The 16,830-nt window shown below is 40.2% G+C and overlaps 1 protein-coding gene across 2 annotated transcripts in view; it reads left to right on the top strand.

Moving 5' to 3' along the window:
* Nucleotides 1-16,830, top strand: part of LOC137299209 (uncharacterized) — a 60,392-nt gene that overhangs the window by 24,895 nt on the left and 18,667 nt on the right. For both annotated transcript variants that reach the window (XM_067792507.1, XM_067831797.1), the window contains exon 2: nucleotides 7,849-16,584. In XM_067792507.1, the coding sequence (XP_067648608.1) occupies nucleotides 7,849-16,584 (8,736 nt within the window). The remainder of the gene's footprint in view (nucleotides 1-7,848; nucleotides 16,585-16,830) is intronic.

Here is a 16,830-nt window from a genome sequence, read left to right as displayed (position 1 = left end):
TCCTGTTACACATGGTTGTGTTGGCAATCACTCTTATGATTGAGGGATTGTTTCAGTGAAATTCAGCTTTTGAGATATTACCCGTACTCAAGGAAACCTTCAGCAGCAGCCACTGAGCCTGACCAAGCAAGTATTTGCAGAGTTAGAGGTAACATTAACACATCTGCATCCCACAAGCCTGAACACTAACATACTGGAGGAAATCTGTCCAGTTATTTGCAGTCCCCATGATTACAACAACATCTCAACATTCATACATTTTGCAGTATCTCCCATACAAACTGAACAGAGCAATTTCTTGATGCACTGAATTATTCAGCCTGTGGCTTGTTGTCTGCTGGTATGGCAGAATGCAATATGGCCGACTAGCCCAGCTAGCTGACCTCATTTACTGTGGGAGCTCACTGCTGGCTGGCTCACAGCTATAGCTTGCAGGCAGACTGGCTGCTCTCTCAAACAAAGCAATCGTTAGTCTGAGTGCACCAGCTGAGACTTGGCTGTCTTTATGCTCATAACGTTGAGTGGGAATTGTATACTGGATATTGGCATTTGTAAATAGGTACCTATGAGGAATTCCACAACATCCAATCACAGATTGGATGAGATATTTACATGACATATCCATGTATCATGTTTTCAAGTGACAGAAAGACAGTTGATTAGTTTCTGATCAGCATTAGGGTATTTTGTTACTGATGAAGGACAAGTGGAATGAAATAGGCTCTGAATATTATCAGACAAAACCATGAATCTGCAGTTAAATTGAAAATTTTCATTAACATAAAATGAAGTCAACATAATTGTGTGGCAGACTGCAAAATATCAATGGGTCACCTATGTATTTTTCTTCATGGTCTTATTGTGAAATGATAATTCATACCAAAATTCATTATTAGTTGTAACCAGTACAAGCTATACATTAGCATTAAAATATGAAAATATGAATATAGAATATTAGTTTCATCATGTATCAGTAATAGCTTAGACAAAGACTCCTGTCAAAAGTAGTAAAGCTTATCTCACAAAAAGTCTATTGAAAAAATATTGTTAAAATCCAAGCCTGAGGTAATCAGAACACCACTGTAACACAAACCATTCACCAATACAAGGGTTATGTCTAGACAGGTTAATAAATTGCTTTGATGAGGTAAACATGCCATCACCTACAGTAAAATAACATTTTGCAAACACCAGTTAAGGATCCAGTCCAGAGTAAGCAATCAAGTGCCACCCAAGTTACACCCATTTTTGTATCAGTCAGCGAATTACAATCTTTGTGTTGTTTCAATTGTAGTTAAATAGTCTCCATTTCCATTTGTCCATCAGGAGGATTTAGACTCTCGACACAGGTCAGCTCTAGTCCTCAGCCCAGAGGGTTGTACCGACTCTCTGTGGCCACCCTTTTTTATTCTTTTTCTTGTAAATAAAATTGTAATGCTTCTTGTGACTTCGAACTCTTTTCTGAGTTAATTCCCCAAAGCAGACCAGCAAGCCAGTTAGAAAAGGGATTTAACTGGTACCCTCACTTGGACCCTAGACCCATATAGTAAGTCTTCTGTCTAAATATTCTAGTGACACGTTAGTGGAATAAAATGAGTGAAAGAGGTAACAACAGAACATTATTTTGGTTTTGCATAATTTAGGATAAAGAATTACCACATATCAGTTGGATGAAATGAAGTTCTGCTGAAATTTGTTAGAATCTTGTTGTAGACATTGTGGGGCTTACTCTTAAAGATTTACATTGATTGTTCGAAACTTCAGTGACTGCCCCACTTTTGGATGCAAGGTTACAGAATATAGTGTTGAACAGTAAACAGACCTAAAGTGTTTCGTTTCTGTAGTATCTAACTTAAATACTTACATACAAAATCGTGCACATGACCTAAGGCATTCAATCATATTGCTGCTTGTCCATGTAAATGAACACTTGTAGTTTCAGATGTAAGATTTGGGTAAAATAACACTCTTTTGAATGTGTTACGCAAAAAATCACCGCCTGTGTGTTTGTTATGGAACTTAGTGGACGTATCATGCTAGGTTATGACCAGTGACAAAAATGCTTCATGCATATATTTGAGCATTAAAGGGACACTGATGCGGAGCGAACAATGTTTCTCACCAAGTGTCTAATTGCAAAACCAAGCAGCAAATTGGTCAGCACCTGCTCCCTCGACCGTGACGGACACGAGGACTGGGCTCCCGTCCACATTAGCAGGATTTCTTCTCCCTAAAAAGTGAGGAGGCCAGATGCCCATCACATGCTGTTAATTAAAAATATTCCTTGTCTGATTGTAGCAAAATATCCCAGCAGTGTATTTTTTTTCCTGATGCCTGTATAGTGACTGATCCAATTTGATCCTGCTTCTGTGTTTTTTACCTCGATATTTAATCATGTCATGTGAAAATATGATGTCTGCATACACATAGCAACCCATTTGTTTCATATAAGTCCGAAAGGTTGCAAAGCTTTATATTTAGATAGTTTTGAGGGTTGGCTTAGCTGTCATAGCAAACATCATACACAAAGTTTGGTAGCTATGACCCTGGTTTAATATCTATAATAATAAAAACAAGCAGTTGATTTATCTGAATTTATAAACTAATAATAATGACTTTGCCACTGGTAGAGAAATCTGAAAATTTTCTTAAGTGAAAAAAAACCTGATTATACCTATTTACCCTGGTACACAGCAAATGCCTATGTGTATTTCTTATGTAACAACGAAGTTCCGTTGGCATCCTCAAAACAGTTTCGGCCCATAAGTGTTTTTAGGCTGCATGTGACACAGAGATTACATCTTCCTTGCTGTAACTCACGTTTGATGGTGTAAACCTACACGTATTATTTGTCTTTATCCACTTGATGGTCAGTTAGTGACCATGGGTATAATTAGTGGCAATACCACTAAAATTACTCGACATAGGTTCTCATTTGGCATTTCTCCTGCCTGGAGTAAATGCTCAACATTAAAAATTAAGGTCTGTAGTGGAAAATGTATTGCATGTTATGTAATATGTGCATGTAAGTGATGCAAGAGGGTTTATTATCAGCTGAGTGACAAGAACAAACATCGATCAAAGGATTAACCGAAAACACACTGATTGATTAATTACTTTTACAGTGGTTTTGTCAGAAAGGCAGTGTTTATGAGTGTCGATTTAGGTAATCTATACTCAATACACCCTGTCGTAAAGTACAAGTGTAAAAACAACATCCTTCCTACAAAGAGTTAACTGCTACTGCCTTGATTGATTGATTGATTGTTGCTCATTATTGGCTAACTAATGGCGGACATCATACAGTTAGTTGCCAGGTGTGCTATCCTGGGTGACCGGTGAGATTATGTATACACCGGTATGAAATATTCTCAAACGATGTGTCACTTTTTCACATATTAGACTGTTGAAAGATCCATGACATAGAGCAGGATTATTTACCAGCTGCAGGTTATGTGGATATTGATGGATACATTCCGGAACACGGTGATAGCCTTACATTGTTGCTATAACTTTCGTCTGTCTAAAATTTAATATTTTCATTTTATTTTAATTTATTTCTTGTAGCATTCAGCAGAATCTGTATTACAGAAAACGTGCAATAGGTTGCAAATAGGGTGTGTGTGAAATATGATTCTCGTTGGCAATCTATGCAATGTTTAGATATTAAAATCATGTGAGAAATTCACTGTATATAAGCAGGCGTTGTGGGTTTTTTTAATTAAATTTCAAAATTCATAGAAATGTGCAAAGGAACTAATTAGGTTTATAAGACAAAATATAAAGACGTACACTGACTTCCTTATTTTTCAGTCCTAACGTTTTTTTATACCACTGGCAGATGAGTAAACTTCAAGGTGTTTGATTTGTTTTCATAATAACGAAGTAAAATGACTCTATCTTTGTTGATGAGTCTACACATAAGCTATCAATTGCACATATGGGTGGCACAGCAGAGATCACGAACCAGTCACAAATTCTGAGATATTATCCGTGTACTCACGGGAGAAAAACAAAAGAAACAACCAGTCCATGGAAATTGCTCCGCATCAGTGCCCCTTTAAACATAGTGTCTGATCATGAAGTTGGAGGTGATAAAAGCCGAGATGTCACTTGAATGACATTACATATCGCTAAAAAAAAGATGGAAATAGTAAGTTATAATGTACACTTGGCAACTTTTATGAGTTCTGTTACTGATTTTATTTTTCAAGTTCTTCAGTTTGTTTTATTACTGTCTCGAAACATTGTTACTTTGAAATGGACCTGTTGCTGAAGCGTGTGTCCAGGAATTATGTTTCTGTAAAAACGTTGTGAAAAATAATTTATAATTCTAATCCTGTCAGTAATATATAGTCATTTGAAATTTGACTGGTGTTTTCAAACATTGTTGAAAGTGGCAGAGTTGATAAAAGCATCATGTGTAAGTTAGGTTCTGAAAATTATATATCATTTTAATGCAACTACTGCCTTGCCGGTATACTGGCCTGTGGTGTTGAATGGGTTAAAGACCAATCAGCAGGGTGTTCATGTTGATCAGAGGGTGTATCTGACACTGAGTGAATTCTAATTGGCAAATCAAAATGAGCATACTGTTTTGGAAGTGATATTAAACCACAAGTGTGTGCTTGTTACAGTTTCAACACCACACTGGATGACAAAAATCCAGATATCTGGATATTCAGTTATCTGGATGATTTACACGAAAACGAATGTGTCTGAATTTCTGGGGTCTCTCTGTGTATTAATATTAGGTTAGCATAAAACAACTTGGAAGTTCATACGCAACTTTGTGCTCTGTAAAATGTTGATGTTACTTAAAATGTTTGCTGTTCATCTGTTAATTGTCACATTATGGTTTATTTTGTGTATTTTTTGTGGGTGTGTCATCTCATTTAGCGTATTCCAACCCTTGGTTTGATGCTGACATAATTGCAGGCTATATAAGAAGCTTCATTTATGGATGCTTCTTTTGATATGAGCTGTATGGTATTTAGTTGATACTCAAAACATTTGTACTGCAGCTATCTTCATCATCATCTTGATGAATATTGACCTGTGAAGGTCCGGGGTAGAATAGGCCTTCAGCAACCCATGCTTGCCATAAAAGGTGACTATGCTTGGTGTAAGAGGCAACCAACGGGATCGGGTAGTCAGCTTCGGTGACTTGATTGACACATGTCATCAGTTCCCAATTGCATAAATCGATTGTCATGCTGTTGATCACTGGATTGTCTGGTCCAGACTCGATTATTTACATACCACCGCCATATAGCTGGAATATTGCTGCGTTAAGACTAAACTCACTCACTGATGAATATTAATGTAGTACATATGCTAGACTAAAGTTATCTTGGTTTAAGATATTACTGTGACTGTATTGTGAAGCATCCAACAGAGACTGGTGCATAGTTGATGATTGATGGTTTTTAGTGCCAGCCAATATGGTCAGACTGAAACAGAGATATGGGCAGATCAGTGACTTAAAATATTGAGCATGATCATAAACATTGAAGCGAAAAAATGGAGTTAACATCCTTTAACTGGACTAGCAGCCTCTAAACAAATGTAGGAACAGAACCAATGAATTTTCCTGAAGGCAGGGTTAAATGGAACTTTCTCAATCTCATAATGTAGTGATTTGTTTAAATAGGTTAAAATACATACATCTAGTATATATTTCAGTTTCTTCATACTCAACCTTACTCCAGAAAATCAAATTGCTAGAAACTGGGTGCTGAAAGAAAGGTTGATGGGCAAGAAATACATGTAATAATGACTTGCAATTTCTCAAAATGTCCTGACTACAGAAGGTCGCAAGTTCAGTCCCTGATCGCATCACACCAAAGACATTAAAACTTAGTATTTGTTGGTCCCTGCCGGGCACTCAACGTTAAAGTACTGTCGGAAATTAAAAAACACTTTTTCTTTGCATTTATATCTGCAATACAATTTATGTAGTTAACATGTGAATACGACCTTATTGAGGTGAGATCAGTGCTGAAATGATCCCTGCGTTTTGTTTTGTCCAAAGGTCCAAAGTGACTTTTTTTTTTAAACATGACCATGACAATAGCTGACATACAAAATAACAATAACGGTGGAGCTACCATGGAGTCTCACTACCACTATAAAAGGAAACAGTTGATAGGGGTCGTCTGAAACGGTGTGTGAGAATGGAGTGTCACAGATGGTGGTAGGGGTCGGGCTGGGAGATAGAGATATCAAGAGAGATAAGATAATCCAGGGCATGTCGCCAATTTACAAATAATATCCAGTCCAGTCGATCATTGATTGTCATGCCATATATATATTTTGAGACATTTAATAAGAAAGCTGAATTAAGCTTTCCTATGGGTATCATACCCTTTTACATATCTCAACATAAATTTTATGAAAAAAGACACGTAAGATGTTATTAAACAGACAAGACATATTCAACACATGTAAAGGCACAAAATATCTTTGAGCCCATAGGCAGCACATGCGTTTCATGTTAGTCATACCTGGCTGAGCGACCTTATTACCAACTATGATCTGATCTAATGTTTTCAGTGGCTATCATATTTTTTGCGCGATTTTACAAGTAAATATGCTTTTCTTTATATCCTATTGTGCATCCCACTGAATGCGTAGTTATGCAGATGTGGGTTATTTTGACATATGCTATTTCCAATTGTGTAAATTTTAGGGATACAGACTAGAAACCCCAAAACAGGTGTGTGTTTGATATCCAACAGTACTTTAATAGGTACAACTAGGACATGTCTGCTCAGAGTCAGTATGCTGTGTCTGAGTAGGGTATTCATGCTTAACTGCAGCATTCCTATCACATCCACACTGTCATATCAGTGTTTGCTGTAGGATTTGTCCAAGTTAGTGCTGAAATAAAATTATAAATATATAGTCCAAATGTTTTGCTCGTGAAATTTTCATTACAATCCTGAAGTATTTCAAAATTTATTCGGTGTTTTAAGGTGCTTTTTAAAATGAAGCAGATCTGAATTGATGCATTCAAAGCATGCATGCAAAATACTGTTGGAGTGTTTTTTTGCATGAAAAATGCAGGTTTCTTCATTAACACGGCCACTTTGTAATCCAACTATTAGGACGACTAATGAAGAAGGCTCTAATATGCTGGTCTTGCAGACTCTGCTTTCAAAGGTTTACTTGTTTGTTATTATTTTGGCCATGAAAGAAACAATTGTGAAGCAACCTTGTCTATAGAAGCAAACACATTATGTTGCCTCTGATCTATTATTTTGTGCTATGTTTTTATCTTAACTGGAACTGATGGCTCTGAATCACAGAACTGACCTGGTCATTGAGAAACTGATTCAGTATTTCCCGGTTAGGTCACATGATCAATGTTGGCTCACTCAAGTGAGATATTACAATAGACAGTGTGTATGGTGAATGAATGCTTTGGATGGTAAATGCTTGCAGCAGGTAACTACATTTTGAGGCGTGTTTTTTCCAGAAGAATGCATATGAAATATTCCTTCACAAACTATAGATTACCCCTTATAAGAAGTATTAAACATAATAGTATGGTTATTGATGGCATGTCTAGTGATGAATTTTTATTGGTATTGGTAAATGGTATTTTGGAAAAAAAACATAACAAAAACAAACAGAAAATGATGTTTGTATAGCAGTTTGTATGTCCTCTAAGTGCTACTGCAGCATAAATCCACAACAACCCACCATCATGAGACTTGTGTGATACTGAGATTTGATCTGATGTCTCCATTGAATAAATCTACCTGTCACATATAAAACATTTTGATGATATGATTGTAAAGATGACTTTACAGGCTTGTGAGTATTATTTCCTTTGTGTTCCAGTGACCCATTGGAGGATGAAGCTGAACCGGCTGAGAGCCCCACCAAGCTGCTGAGCATTTCACTACCTCGAATCAAGCATCCCTCAGCACCAGGAGACGCTGCTGAACACAAAAGTCATCTACCTCTGACCCGGCAGCAGCAGACGACAGCAGATGTTTGTCATGCTCGTCAACCACAAGGACAAACATCAGAAGAATGTCATGATCTACCACTGCCAAGCACACTGAACATCAACCTGGATGATGTACCTCTTCCACCAATGCCACCAGCAGAACCTTCCCTGCCACAAAGCAAAAGTCGGGGAAAGAAGCGGAAAAAGAAAAAGCATGTTTTTTCAGATGAAGAGCCTCCACCACCCCCTCCACCTCCTGTGTCACCCCGTAGAACCCGCCAGCGATCCTCCTCGCGCACATCAGAACCATCAGGTGAGTCTGAAGGAACACCTCCCCCACCACCTCCACCTTCTCAAGTGGAATCAGTCCATCTTCCAAGTGCTGATTCCAAACCTGAACCTGAGCTGTCTCTTGCGCAGAAGTTGCTAAACAAGGTTAGAGGCCAGAGTTCTGGGACAACTGATGCGAGTAAAAGTGCTTCTAGTGGAGCAAAGCTGCTGAACTTTGCTTTAACGTCACCACCTGTAGGAAAAACTAAAATTTCTTTCCAAATCAAACCAACAAAGAAATCTGTATTTTCCTCTGATGATGGAGATGAAGATGATGAGGAAAGTGGTGAAAGTACAGTGACCCCTGTTAGATTCAAAGTCAATAAGAAACAGATGTTCCGACCAGATGCAGAGGGGCCATCAGAAGCTCAGAAGTTAGCTGTTCAAGCATATGTGAAAGGTAGAGGAGGGATTAGGTTCTGTACACAAGATGACATTGCTAATATAATAAGGTGTGGTTTTATGTCTGCTGAGGAAATACAGAAGTTGAAGTTAGAGCAGGAGATGCTAGAGATTGCACAAAAGTTAGAAAAAACCCCAGAGGCACCAAAGGCCACTGAACCTGAGATAAGAAGATCGAGACGTTTAAGAGATAGATCTCCATCAGAAGAAAGAAGTAGAGAAAAGGAAAGAGACAAAGATGGTAGGTCAAGGAGATCAAGAAGTGACAGGTCATCTTCTAGGGAAAAAGATCGAGACAGAAGTAGAAGGCGATCGCGAAGCGAGAAGTCCCCAGTCCATGAAAAGCATTCTCATAAAGAAAAGTCCCCTGTTCGTGAAAAGCATTCTCGTAGTGACAGATCAATGTCAAGTGATTGGGATAAAGAAAGGTCCACTAGAAGAAGAAGCAGTCGTTTATGTTCACAGGAAGATGATGTGAAATCCAGAGAAAGAAGTGTTTCCCCTGATGAAAAACGAAGTAGAAAAGAGAGGTCTCCTGCTCATGAACAAGAAAGAAGGAAAACAGAATCAGCCACATATGTAAAAACTTTAAAGGGAGCTGAGGTTAAACTAAATTTAGTGAGATTAGAAGATATGGATGAAAGTGTTATTTCTCCTGTTAAGAAAGGAAGTGAAATTAGGAGATCAAAACAAGAACAAGGAGTGGAGACAAGGCAGCAAAACCAAGCAAAATTACCACTTGCAGATGACCCACAGTCTCAGAAACAAAGAAAGTCTATAACTTACAGATCACCATCATCAGAGATGGATGACACACTTGCAGATGGCGGTGTTCATCCAATTGTAGGTATGTCACCATCAGAAGCTGTACTGATTGACTCCATACATCAGACCAGCAGTGCAGTGGTTAAAGCTGCAACAGAGATGACTGCAGAGGACAATTTGAAGCTGGAATGTGATATTGAGGAGGAGAAAGATATGCGAAAAAGGCGTCATCACAGGGATTCTACAAAATCTCCTGAAATCAAGCCACTTCCCAAAAGATCAAAGTGGGAAGATTCTCCAGAAAGGCTTCCCAAGGAATGTGGTATGCATTCTAGGTTAAGAAAGACAAGTCAGTCGCAGGAGGATGAGAAGAAAGAAATGTCTACTGAATCGGAAAGTGAACCAAACAGAAGACGTTCCAGGAGAGGAAGGTCTAGGTCTGGAGATAAATCAACAGCTTCTGAATCTAGCAGGAGGGAGGTATCAGTGGAGAAATCCAAGGATACACATGATGGGAATACAAGGTTGCAGAAGGACTGCTCTGACTCGAAGGAAACAAATGACTGGTCAAAGCTGCAATGTAGTAACAGTTCACCTGAAAAGTTGAAGGAGAGGCAAACAAAATCTCAGAAAGACAGGTCATTGTCTCAGGATAAGGATGAAGAAAATAAGACTCACTCTGAAGTGAAGGATGTTAAGAGAAGACATTCAGGAAGAGACCGATCTTTATCTCATGAGAAAGAAGACATCACATGCAAAACAAAGAGCCACATTTCTCCTGATGTTAAAGTTAGTTCCAAAAGTAATGAGGATAAGGACAAATCCAAAACCAGGGAAAAAGATGTTTCTGAAATAACCAAAGTGAAATCACTGCATGATAATTTGCCATCAGCTGTCTTCATTGAAAATAACCATAATAAACTCAATGAAGGGTACCAAGAGGAAATTGTATTTCCAACTCGGTCAAGATGGGATTCCCCAGAACAGATTGATGAAGATGAAACACTTAAGAGCAAAGGTACTGTGGATATCGAGGGTCTTGTACGATCCAAGTGGGATTCCCCAGAGAAAACTGATTTTGATAGGATGAAAGATGTGGACAATTCAATGATTGTGTCTTCAATCAAAGAGAATGCAAGTCGGTTTGGAAAAGGCTCTTCTGGTGAGACCATATCAGACAGCTTAGATGTTGTTAAAGAAATCAAAACCCCAGTAGAAATAAACTGGCAGATGACACAAGATGATTATGATTCCAGACCAAGCCGCTCCAAGTGGGATTCCTCACCATCAGATGATGAAGTTTTGACCATTCCAGAAAGATCCATGTGGGGAACTATGCCTAATGAAGAGCAAGGGGATGATAGGTTGTTTGTTAGTAATTTGTATTCCATTCAACAACATGAAACCAAATCACACTCAGGGGTTAGCAGATCACCATCTCAGGAGAAATGTTTGTCATCGCATAAAAGCAAACAAAGGCCATTCCAAAGTCAGGAAAAACTTGTGCATAGAAAGTCAGTTTCTCCCTCAAGCTTAAAAATTCAGAAAAAGTTTACAGACACAATTGTAACTGAATCACCAGATTCAGCAGCATCAGTTCCCATCAAAGAATTTCCAATAGTTGGCTATGAGTCTTCTCCAGACACTTCTCAAGTTAGTGATAAGCTTCCTGAAATGTCTGAGCCTTCAAAGTCTCTTTCTGAAAAAGAGATCTGTATAGTCAGCACTGCAGCATTAGATGCAGTAATTCAAGTGACCAAAAGTGAAGAGAGTGAGAAAAAGGAGGCCTCGGGAGACAGCAATCTTGACAAATGTGTCAAGCAAGATGGTGAACGACCAATTGCAAGAGAGGGTAGTTCGGAGTTAACAAAACGAGATGGCAGTTATGAGAAACAATCTTCCAAAAGAAGGGATGGCAGTGATGATTCCAGAAGGAGTGTAGATAGGGATGGATCCAGAAGGGATGATAGCTCAGAAAAAAGAAAGTCCCGTTGGCAAGACGATGGTATTGAGCAGTCAAAGCACCGGAGACCTGGGGACAGTAATGATAGATCACGGAAAAGAGGTGACAGTTGTGAAAGTCAGCATTCAAGGCGAAGGGATGATAGTTCAGAGAGGAGTAGGTCACGGAGGAGACGAGATGAAAGTTCTGAACGAGGCAAGTCGAAGAGGAGAGATGACAGTCATGACAAAGATAGACCCTCCAGGAGGAGGGATGACAGCTCTGAGAGGGATCGGCGTCGAAGAGAAGATAGTTCAGAACGAAGTAGAAGCAGGAGAGATAACAGTTCAGAGAGAGATCATCGCTCAAGGCGTCGTGATGACAGTGCTGATAGGTCCCGACGACGTGATGACAGTACAGAAAGGTCACGGCGACGTGATGACAGTGTTGATAGATCACGCAGACATGATGACAGTGCTGACAGATCACGTAGACGTGATGACAGTTCTGACAGAGACCGCAGAAGGCGAGGAAGTAGTAGTGATAGAAACAGAAGGAGGGAGTCTGATAGAAGGAGAGACTGCAGTAGAGACAGGTACTCAAGATGGCGAGACGATTCTTTAGAGAGGGAGAGGTATAGGAGAAGGGAGGATTCAGCTGATAGAGAGAGATCAAGGAGGAGAAGAGACTCACCAGACAGATCACGAAGGGACAGAGATAAGAGAGAAACTGACTCAATGGGGAGAATGTATCGATCAAGAAAATATTCTCCTGAAAAGCCGAAAGAGCTTTCTGATATTAAAACATCGGTAGAGAAGAAAGAAATTCCAAAGCCAGAAACAGTTACTGAACATGTGATTGATCTTAATGATATTCCACTACCTGATATTCCTCTTCCTAGTGTTCCTGGTTCTGTAGTGGTAGCAGTGCAGGACTCTGTAGAGATGCCTGTTAGTAGTGCTAATAATAGTAAGATGGAAGCTGCTAATTTGAAGCAGGATAACTACTCCAGTGATGACATGGACTTGTGTGATGAGGAAGAAGAAAATTCAATAGAAACACCAGTTGTGCACCAAAATGCACCTATAGATGATAAAGGTGATAAAAGTTCATCAAGTGTTTATCTTCCCAAAATTCCGTCACTGGGAGCTGAAGATACGAAAGCTTTTACAAAATCTGAGTGTTCAAATCCAGTTAAAACTGAGCAAACAAAAACGGAAAAGATAAAATTTTCCCTAAGTTTTGGAAAACCGAAAGTCCTTCCAACAAAGAAGATTGAAAGTGTTCTTGATGATGAAGAAGACACCCAATGCAAAAGACCAAAGGAAGAGTTTGTCAGTGCAATATCAGAAAGTGTGCAGACTGAATCTTTTAAGCCTATGAGTCTTCCTAAGTTTTCTTCTCTCAAGTTAAACATGAACATTACTACAAAGAAAGAACCCACAATACCATTGGACAGCAGGGATGTTAAAGATTCTACAAAGCTGAAAGATACAACAGCTTCTGATGAGATATTGAACAGATCCAGACCTCGTGAGGAAGAATCTCCAGATGATTTAAATGAAAAAGCTTTAATATGTAAACCTGTTAATGCGGAGAGCCATATTTTGGAGAAGTCAAACACAGAATTTGCTGATGACAATAAATCCCCAACGGTATTTGAAAAAGTTGACAGTGTTTCCACTGTTACGGTTCCTGGTGTCAAAAGCACTTCACTAGCAGCTCTTGATACCTCTATTTTGTCTACTTCATTCAAACTTGTGCCAAAGCAGTGTGAATCTCAAGAATTGAATCGTGCAGCAGACTATGTGCCAAATATTCCAACATCATCTCTTAAAAAGGGAATATCTCATCTTCTTGTTGATCACTCAGGGCAAACTCAGCAATACCAACCTGCCTCAGCCCCACAGGTTCATGAACATCAGCCTGAAGACTCAGTTAAGTATTCCCCCATCCCGGAACCTTCTGTCAAAGACTTAATGCCTGTTCCAGGTCTAAAAGTAGACCTGTCACCCACAGAGAAAGTCCCTTCAGTGTCATTTGAAATACAGGATGTTTCAAGAGATGAACCCAAAGTTTCAAAGAATGAAGACATGACTGGTGATGGGGAAGTTACCAACAAGTCAGCGACAATTATGCCCTTAGAATATAAAGATAGTTGCTCTCCACTACAAACTGATGCATCTGAATTAGTTATTGAAGACACAAGTGCAGAGATGACAGAAACGGTTCTCAGTTTAAGTAATGAGATGGGAAAGTGCAGTGATACTGCCATAACTGATGCCAGTCAGAAATTGGACAGTGAAGCTGATTCAGAGGATGTGTGTCAGTCTGATAATACGCTAGAGTCTGTTGATATGAAAACAGGTTATTCTAATAGTAGTTCAAATACAGTTTCTAAAGAAGATTCACATATTCCTGCTGTCTCCAAGATGGATGTATCGGAGGAAGCTGCTTCAAATGAAGATACATTAACTCCTGTTGTGCCTCAACACGGTCACACAGATCGTGGTGTCAAGTGTTCCTTGACTGAGAATGTTCAACTGGATGAGGAATCTGGGAAGGTTGAGTCAGAAACTTCTACAGAAACACTTGAAACTCCGGCAGATAAACAGGTGATTAAGGTAGAGGAAGCAAAGAAGGCTGTACAGTCTGTAACTACTGCTGAGGATCACATGGAAGAGTCTAAGGTCCAGCCAAGAAGAAGCAGACGCCTTAATGCTAACAAGACTGTACCAGAAGAAGAGCTAAGTAAGAAAACTGCGAATCAGAAAGTTGTGACAGTTGAAAAACATAAATCTGAACCTGTTGAGGTAGATGAACCAACTGCTGAGGCTGAAACAGAATCATCAGCACCCCAACGTAGACGTAGTGGCCGCCTTCAGAAGAAACAAGTAGAAATCCCAACTGAGTTGGAACTGAAGCCAAAGGGTAAAGGGGGAAAGGCTGGGAAAAGTGATAAAGGTGGAAAGAAAGGGAAAACTGCTAAAGTTGAAGAAGAAAAGACAGATGCACCAGAGAAGAGTGATCCTGTTCAACAAGCTGTTGGTGAGAAAGAATCTTCTACAATAGAGTCTACCAAGGAGGAATACATACAAATTGTTGAAAGAGTTCCACAGCTTCCACAACTCCCAGAAAGGGTTGTCCATACACCTGAGCTGAAAGCTTTAAGTATTAAAGAGACGATCATGAATAAGTTGCAGGAAGAGAAAGAGAAGTCAGAAAAAGAAGAGAAGGAAAGGAGGGAGCTTGAAGAAAAGCAGAGAGAAATTGAGTTGAGGAAAGAGAGAGAGGAAAGGGAGAGGAAAGAACAGGAAGAAAGAAGAGGAAAGGAAGAAAGAGACAGGGAAGAACGAGATAGGAAGGATAGAGAAAGACGTGAAAGAGATAGGGAACGAAGAGAAAGAGAGGACCGTGATAGACGAGAAAGGAGACGGCGATATGATGATGATCGTAGCCATAGAGATAGAGATCGGGACAGAGACCGGGAGCGGGACCGTGACAGGGATCGAGATCGGGATCGGGATCGAGATAGGGACAGAGAGAGGGATAGAGACCGTGATCGGGACAGAGATAGGGATCGAGACGATAGGAGGAGGAGGGATAGAGATGACCGTAGTCGTAGAGATGACTACAGGTCTAGAGACAGGGATGATAGGGATAGAGAACGCTCCTACAGGGATGGACGATCAAGGAGAAGATATGATGATGATTATGACAGGGACAGCAGATCTCGATCACCAGATGACAGAAGAAGTGAAAGGGGTCGGAGAGATGATAAGCCTGAAACTGATTATAAGTCAGATGATTCGTCAATGGCAGCCTCTCAGGGATTTCTGCCATGCTCAGGAGATTCTTCTAGTCCATTAAAACCAGAAAAGGTGAAGTCACGTTGGAGGAGAACCAGTGAAGCTGAGCGTATGGCTGAAACTATTGCTCCAATGAAAAGTCTTAAAGACAAGGCCTTAGACTTCGATCCAGCATCATTCCCACAGTCTTCATCTGCCAAACATGGCGACTTGTCTAAACTCCATCATGAACCTCATCCAGATATGTATCCATCTCTTAAGGGTCTTTACCGACCCTCAGGGCAATCTCAGTATCCTGGAGCAGCAGAACTGCTTGCAACATTTGCTGGACCACCTAGTTCTACCTCAGCTATTGCAACTCAAGTTTCTGCTCCTCCTTCTCAGGAGGTTTACCCACCATCAGGCCCTGTCACAACATTCCAACAGGACCAATGTTTTCCATCCAGCTGGCCCTCACCACCACCACATGGTGTTCAGCCACCTTCGGGGCATGTTCCTGTTCCTGGAATTCCACCTCCGACAGTCCACCCCTCTTTGGTACATGGGGTGCCTCCACCCATTCATGGCATACCACCACCACAAGTAGGCATTCAACCACCCCCAGTTCAAGGCATCCACCCTCCTCCATTGCATGGCATTCTACCACCTCCAGTTCAAGGTATACAGCCAGCTCCTGTTCAAGGTGTTCATTCAGCTCCTGTTCAAGGTATTCCTCCCATACATAGCATTCAGCCACCTCCTGTGCATAGTATACCTCTGCCTGACATCTCATCAACCTCAGGTCCACCTCCAAGTCACCTGTCTACCCACATCCCCTTACCAGTGGCAAGAAAACCACCTCAGCTGCCTGTGCAACCACCACCAGAATTTACTTTAGAACCTCATGCTTTAATGCAAAACAGTCCCATTCAAGCAGGAGGGGTGGAAGCCACATATCCGGCTCCTGTTCCTGAACCTGAACAAGAGGATTCATTCTTGCTACCTCCTACAAATGCAGCAGAAGGGCCTGTACCAGGTGAAACCTTTGTTGCCCCAAAACTAGCCTCAAGGGTTCTTGTAGCAGTCAACACCTCCTCAGTCCCTTCAAATGAATCAGGGAAAATTAAATGTGAAGCAGATGAGCGTGAGGACAATTTCAACCAGAATGCATTGTTGTCTGATAAGGCATGTGTTCCAGAAAAGCTGTCTAGTGTTGAAAAAGTGCCAGGGTTTGAAGCTGAATCTACATCAGTTTCATTGGAGACAGTTGTGATGCCACAAGAAGAGCCTATAAAAGTGCTGGAAGAAGCTGTGGAGAAACAGAAATCAGAGGAGGCGAAGGAGGAAACATACCCCTTCTTTGAGCAGATAGAAGAGAACATCTACCTCACTGAAAGGTAAGCAAAGGTCATCTTCATAAATTGAACATGTATCAGATATGAAATTATGTTCTCAATTTCTCTTTTAAAACTAAGCCCCAAAGTAATAATGATTCCTAAAATATTGCTCAGTGGAACAACAAGTGAGAAAGGCTGAATGGTTTGCTTGTATTTGAAAGGCCTAAATAGATGCAGTAGAAAACAAATATGCCATGGTACTGTTGTATATTTTCAATTGATGAGATTCTTCTAAGATTTGATATG

This window comes from Haliotis asinina, chromosome 10 (assembly GCF_037392515.1).
Source record: "Haliotis asinina isolate JCU_RB_2024 chromosome 10, JCU_Hal_asi_v2, whole genome shotgun sequence".
Lineage (NCBI taxonomy): Eukaryota > Metazoa > Mollusca > Gastropoda > Lepetellida > Haliotidae > Haliotis > Haliotis asinina.
The sequence above is the reverse complement of the archived record's forward strand: the minus strand, read 5'-3'. Positions and strand labels throughout refer to the sequence as shown.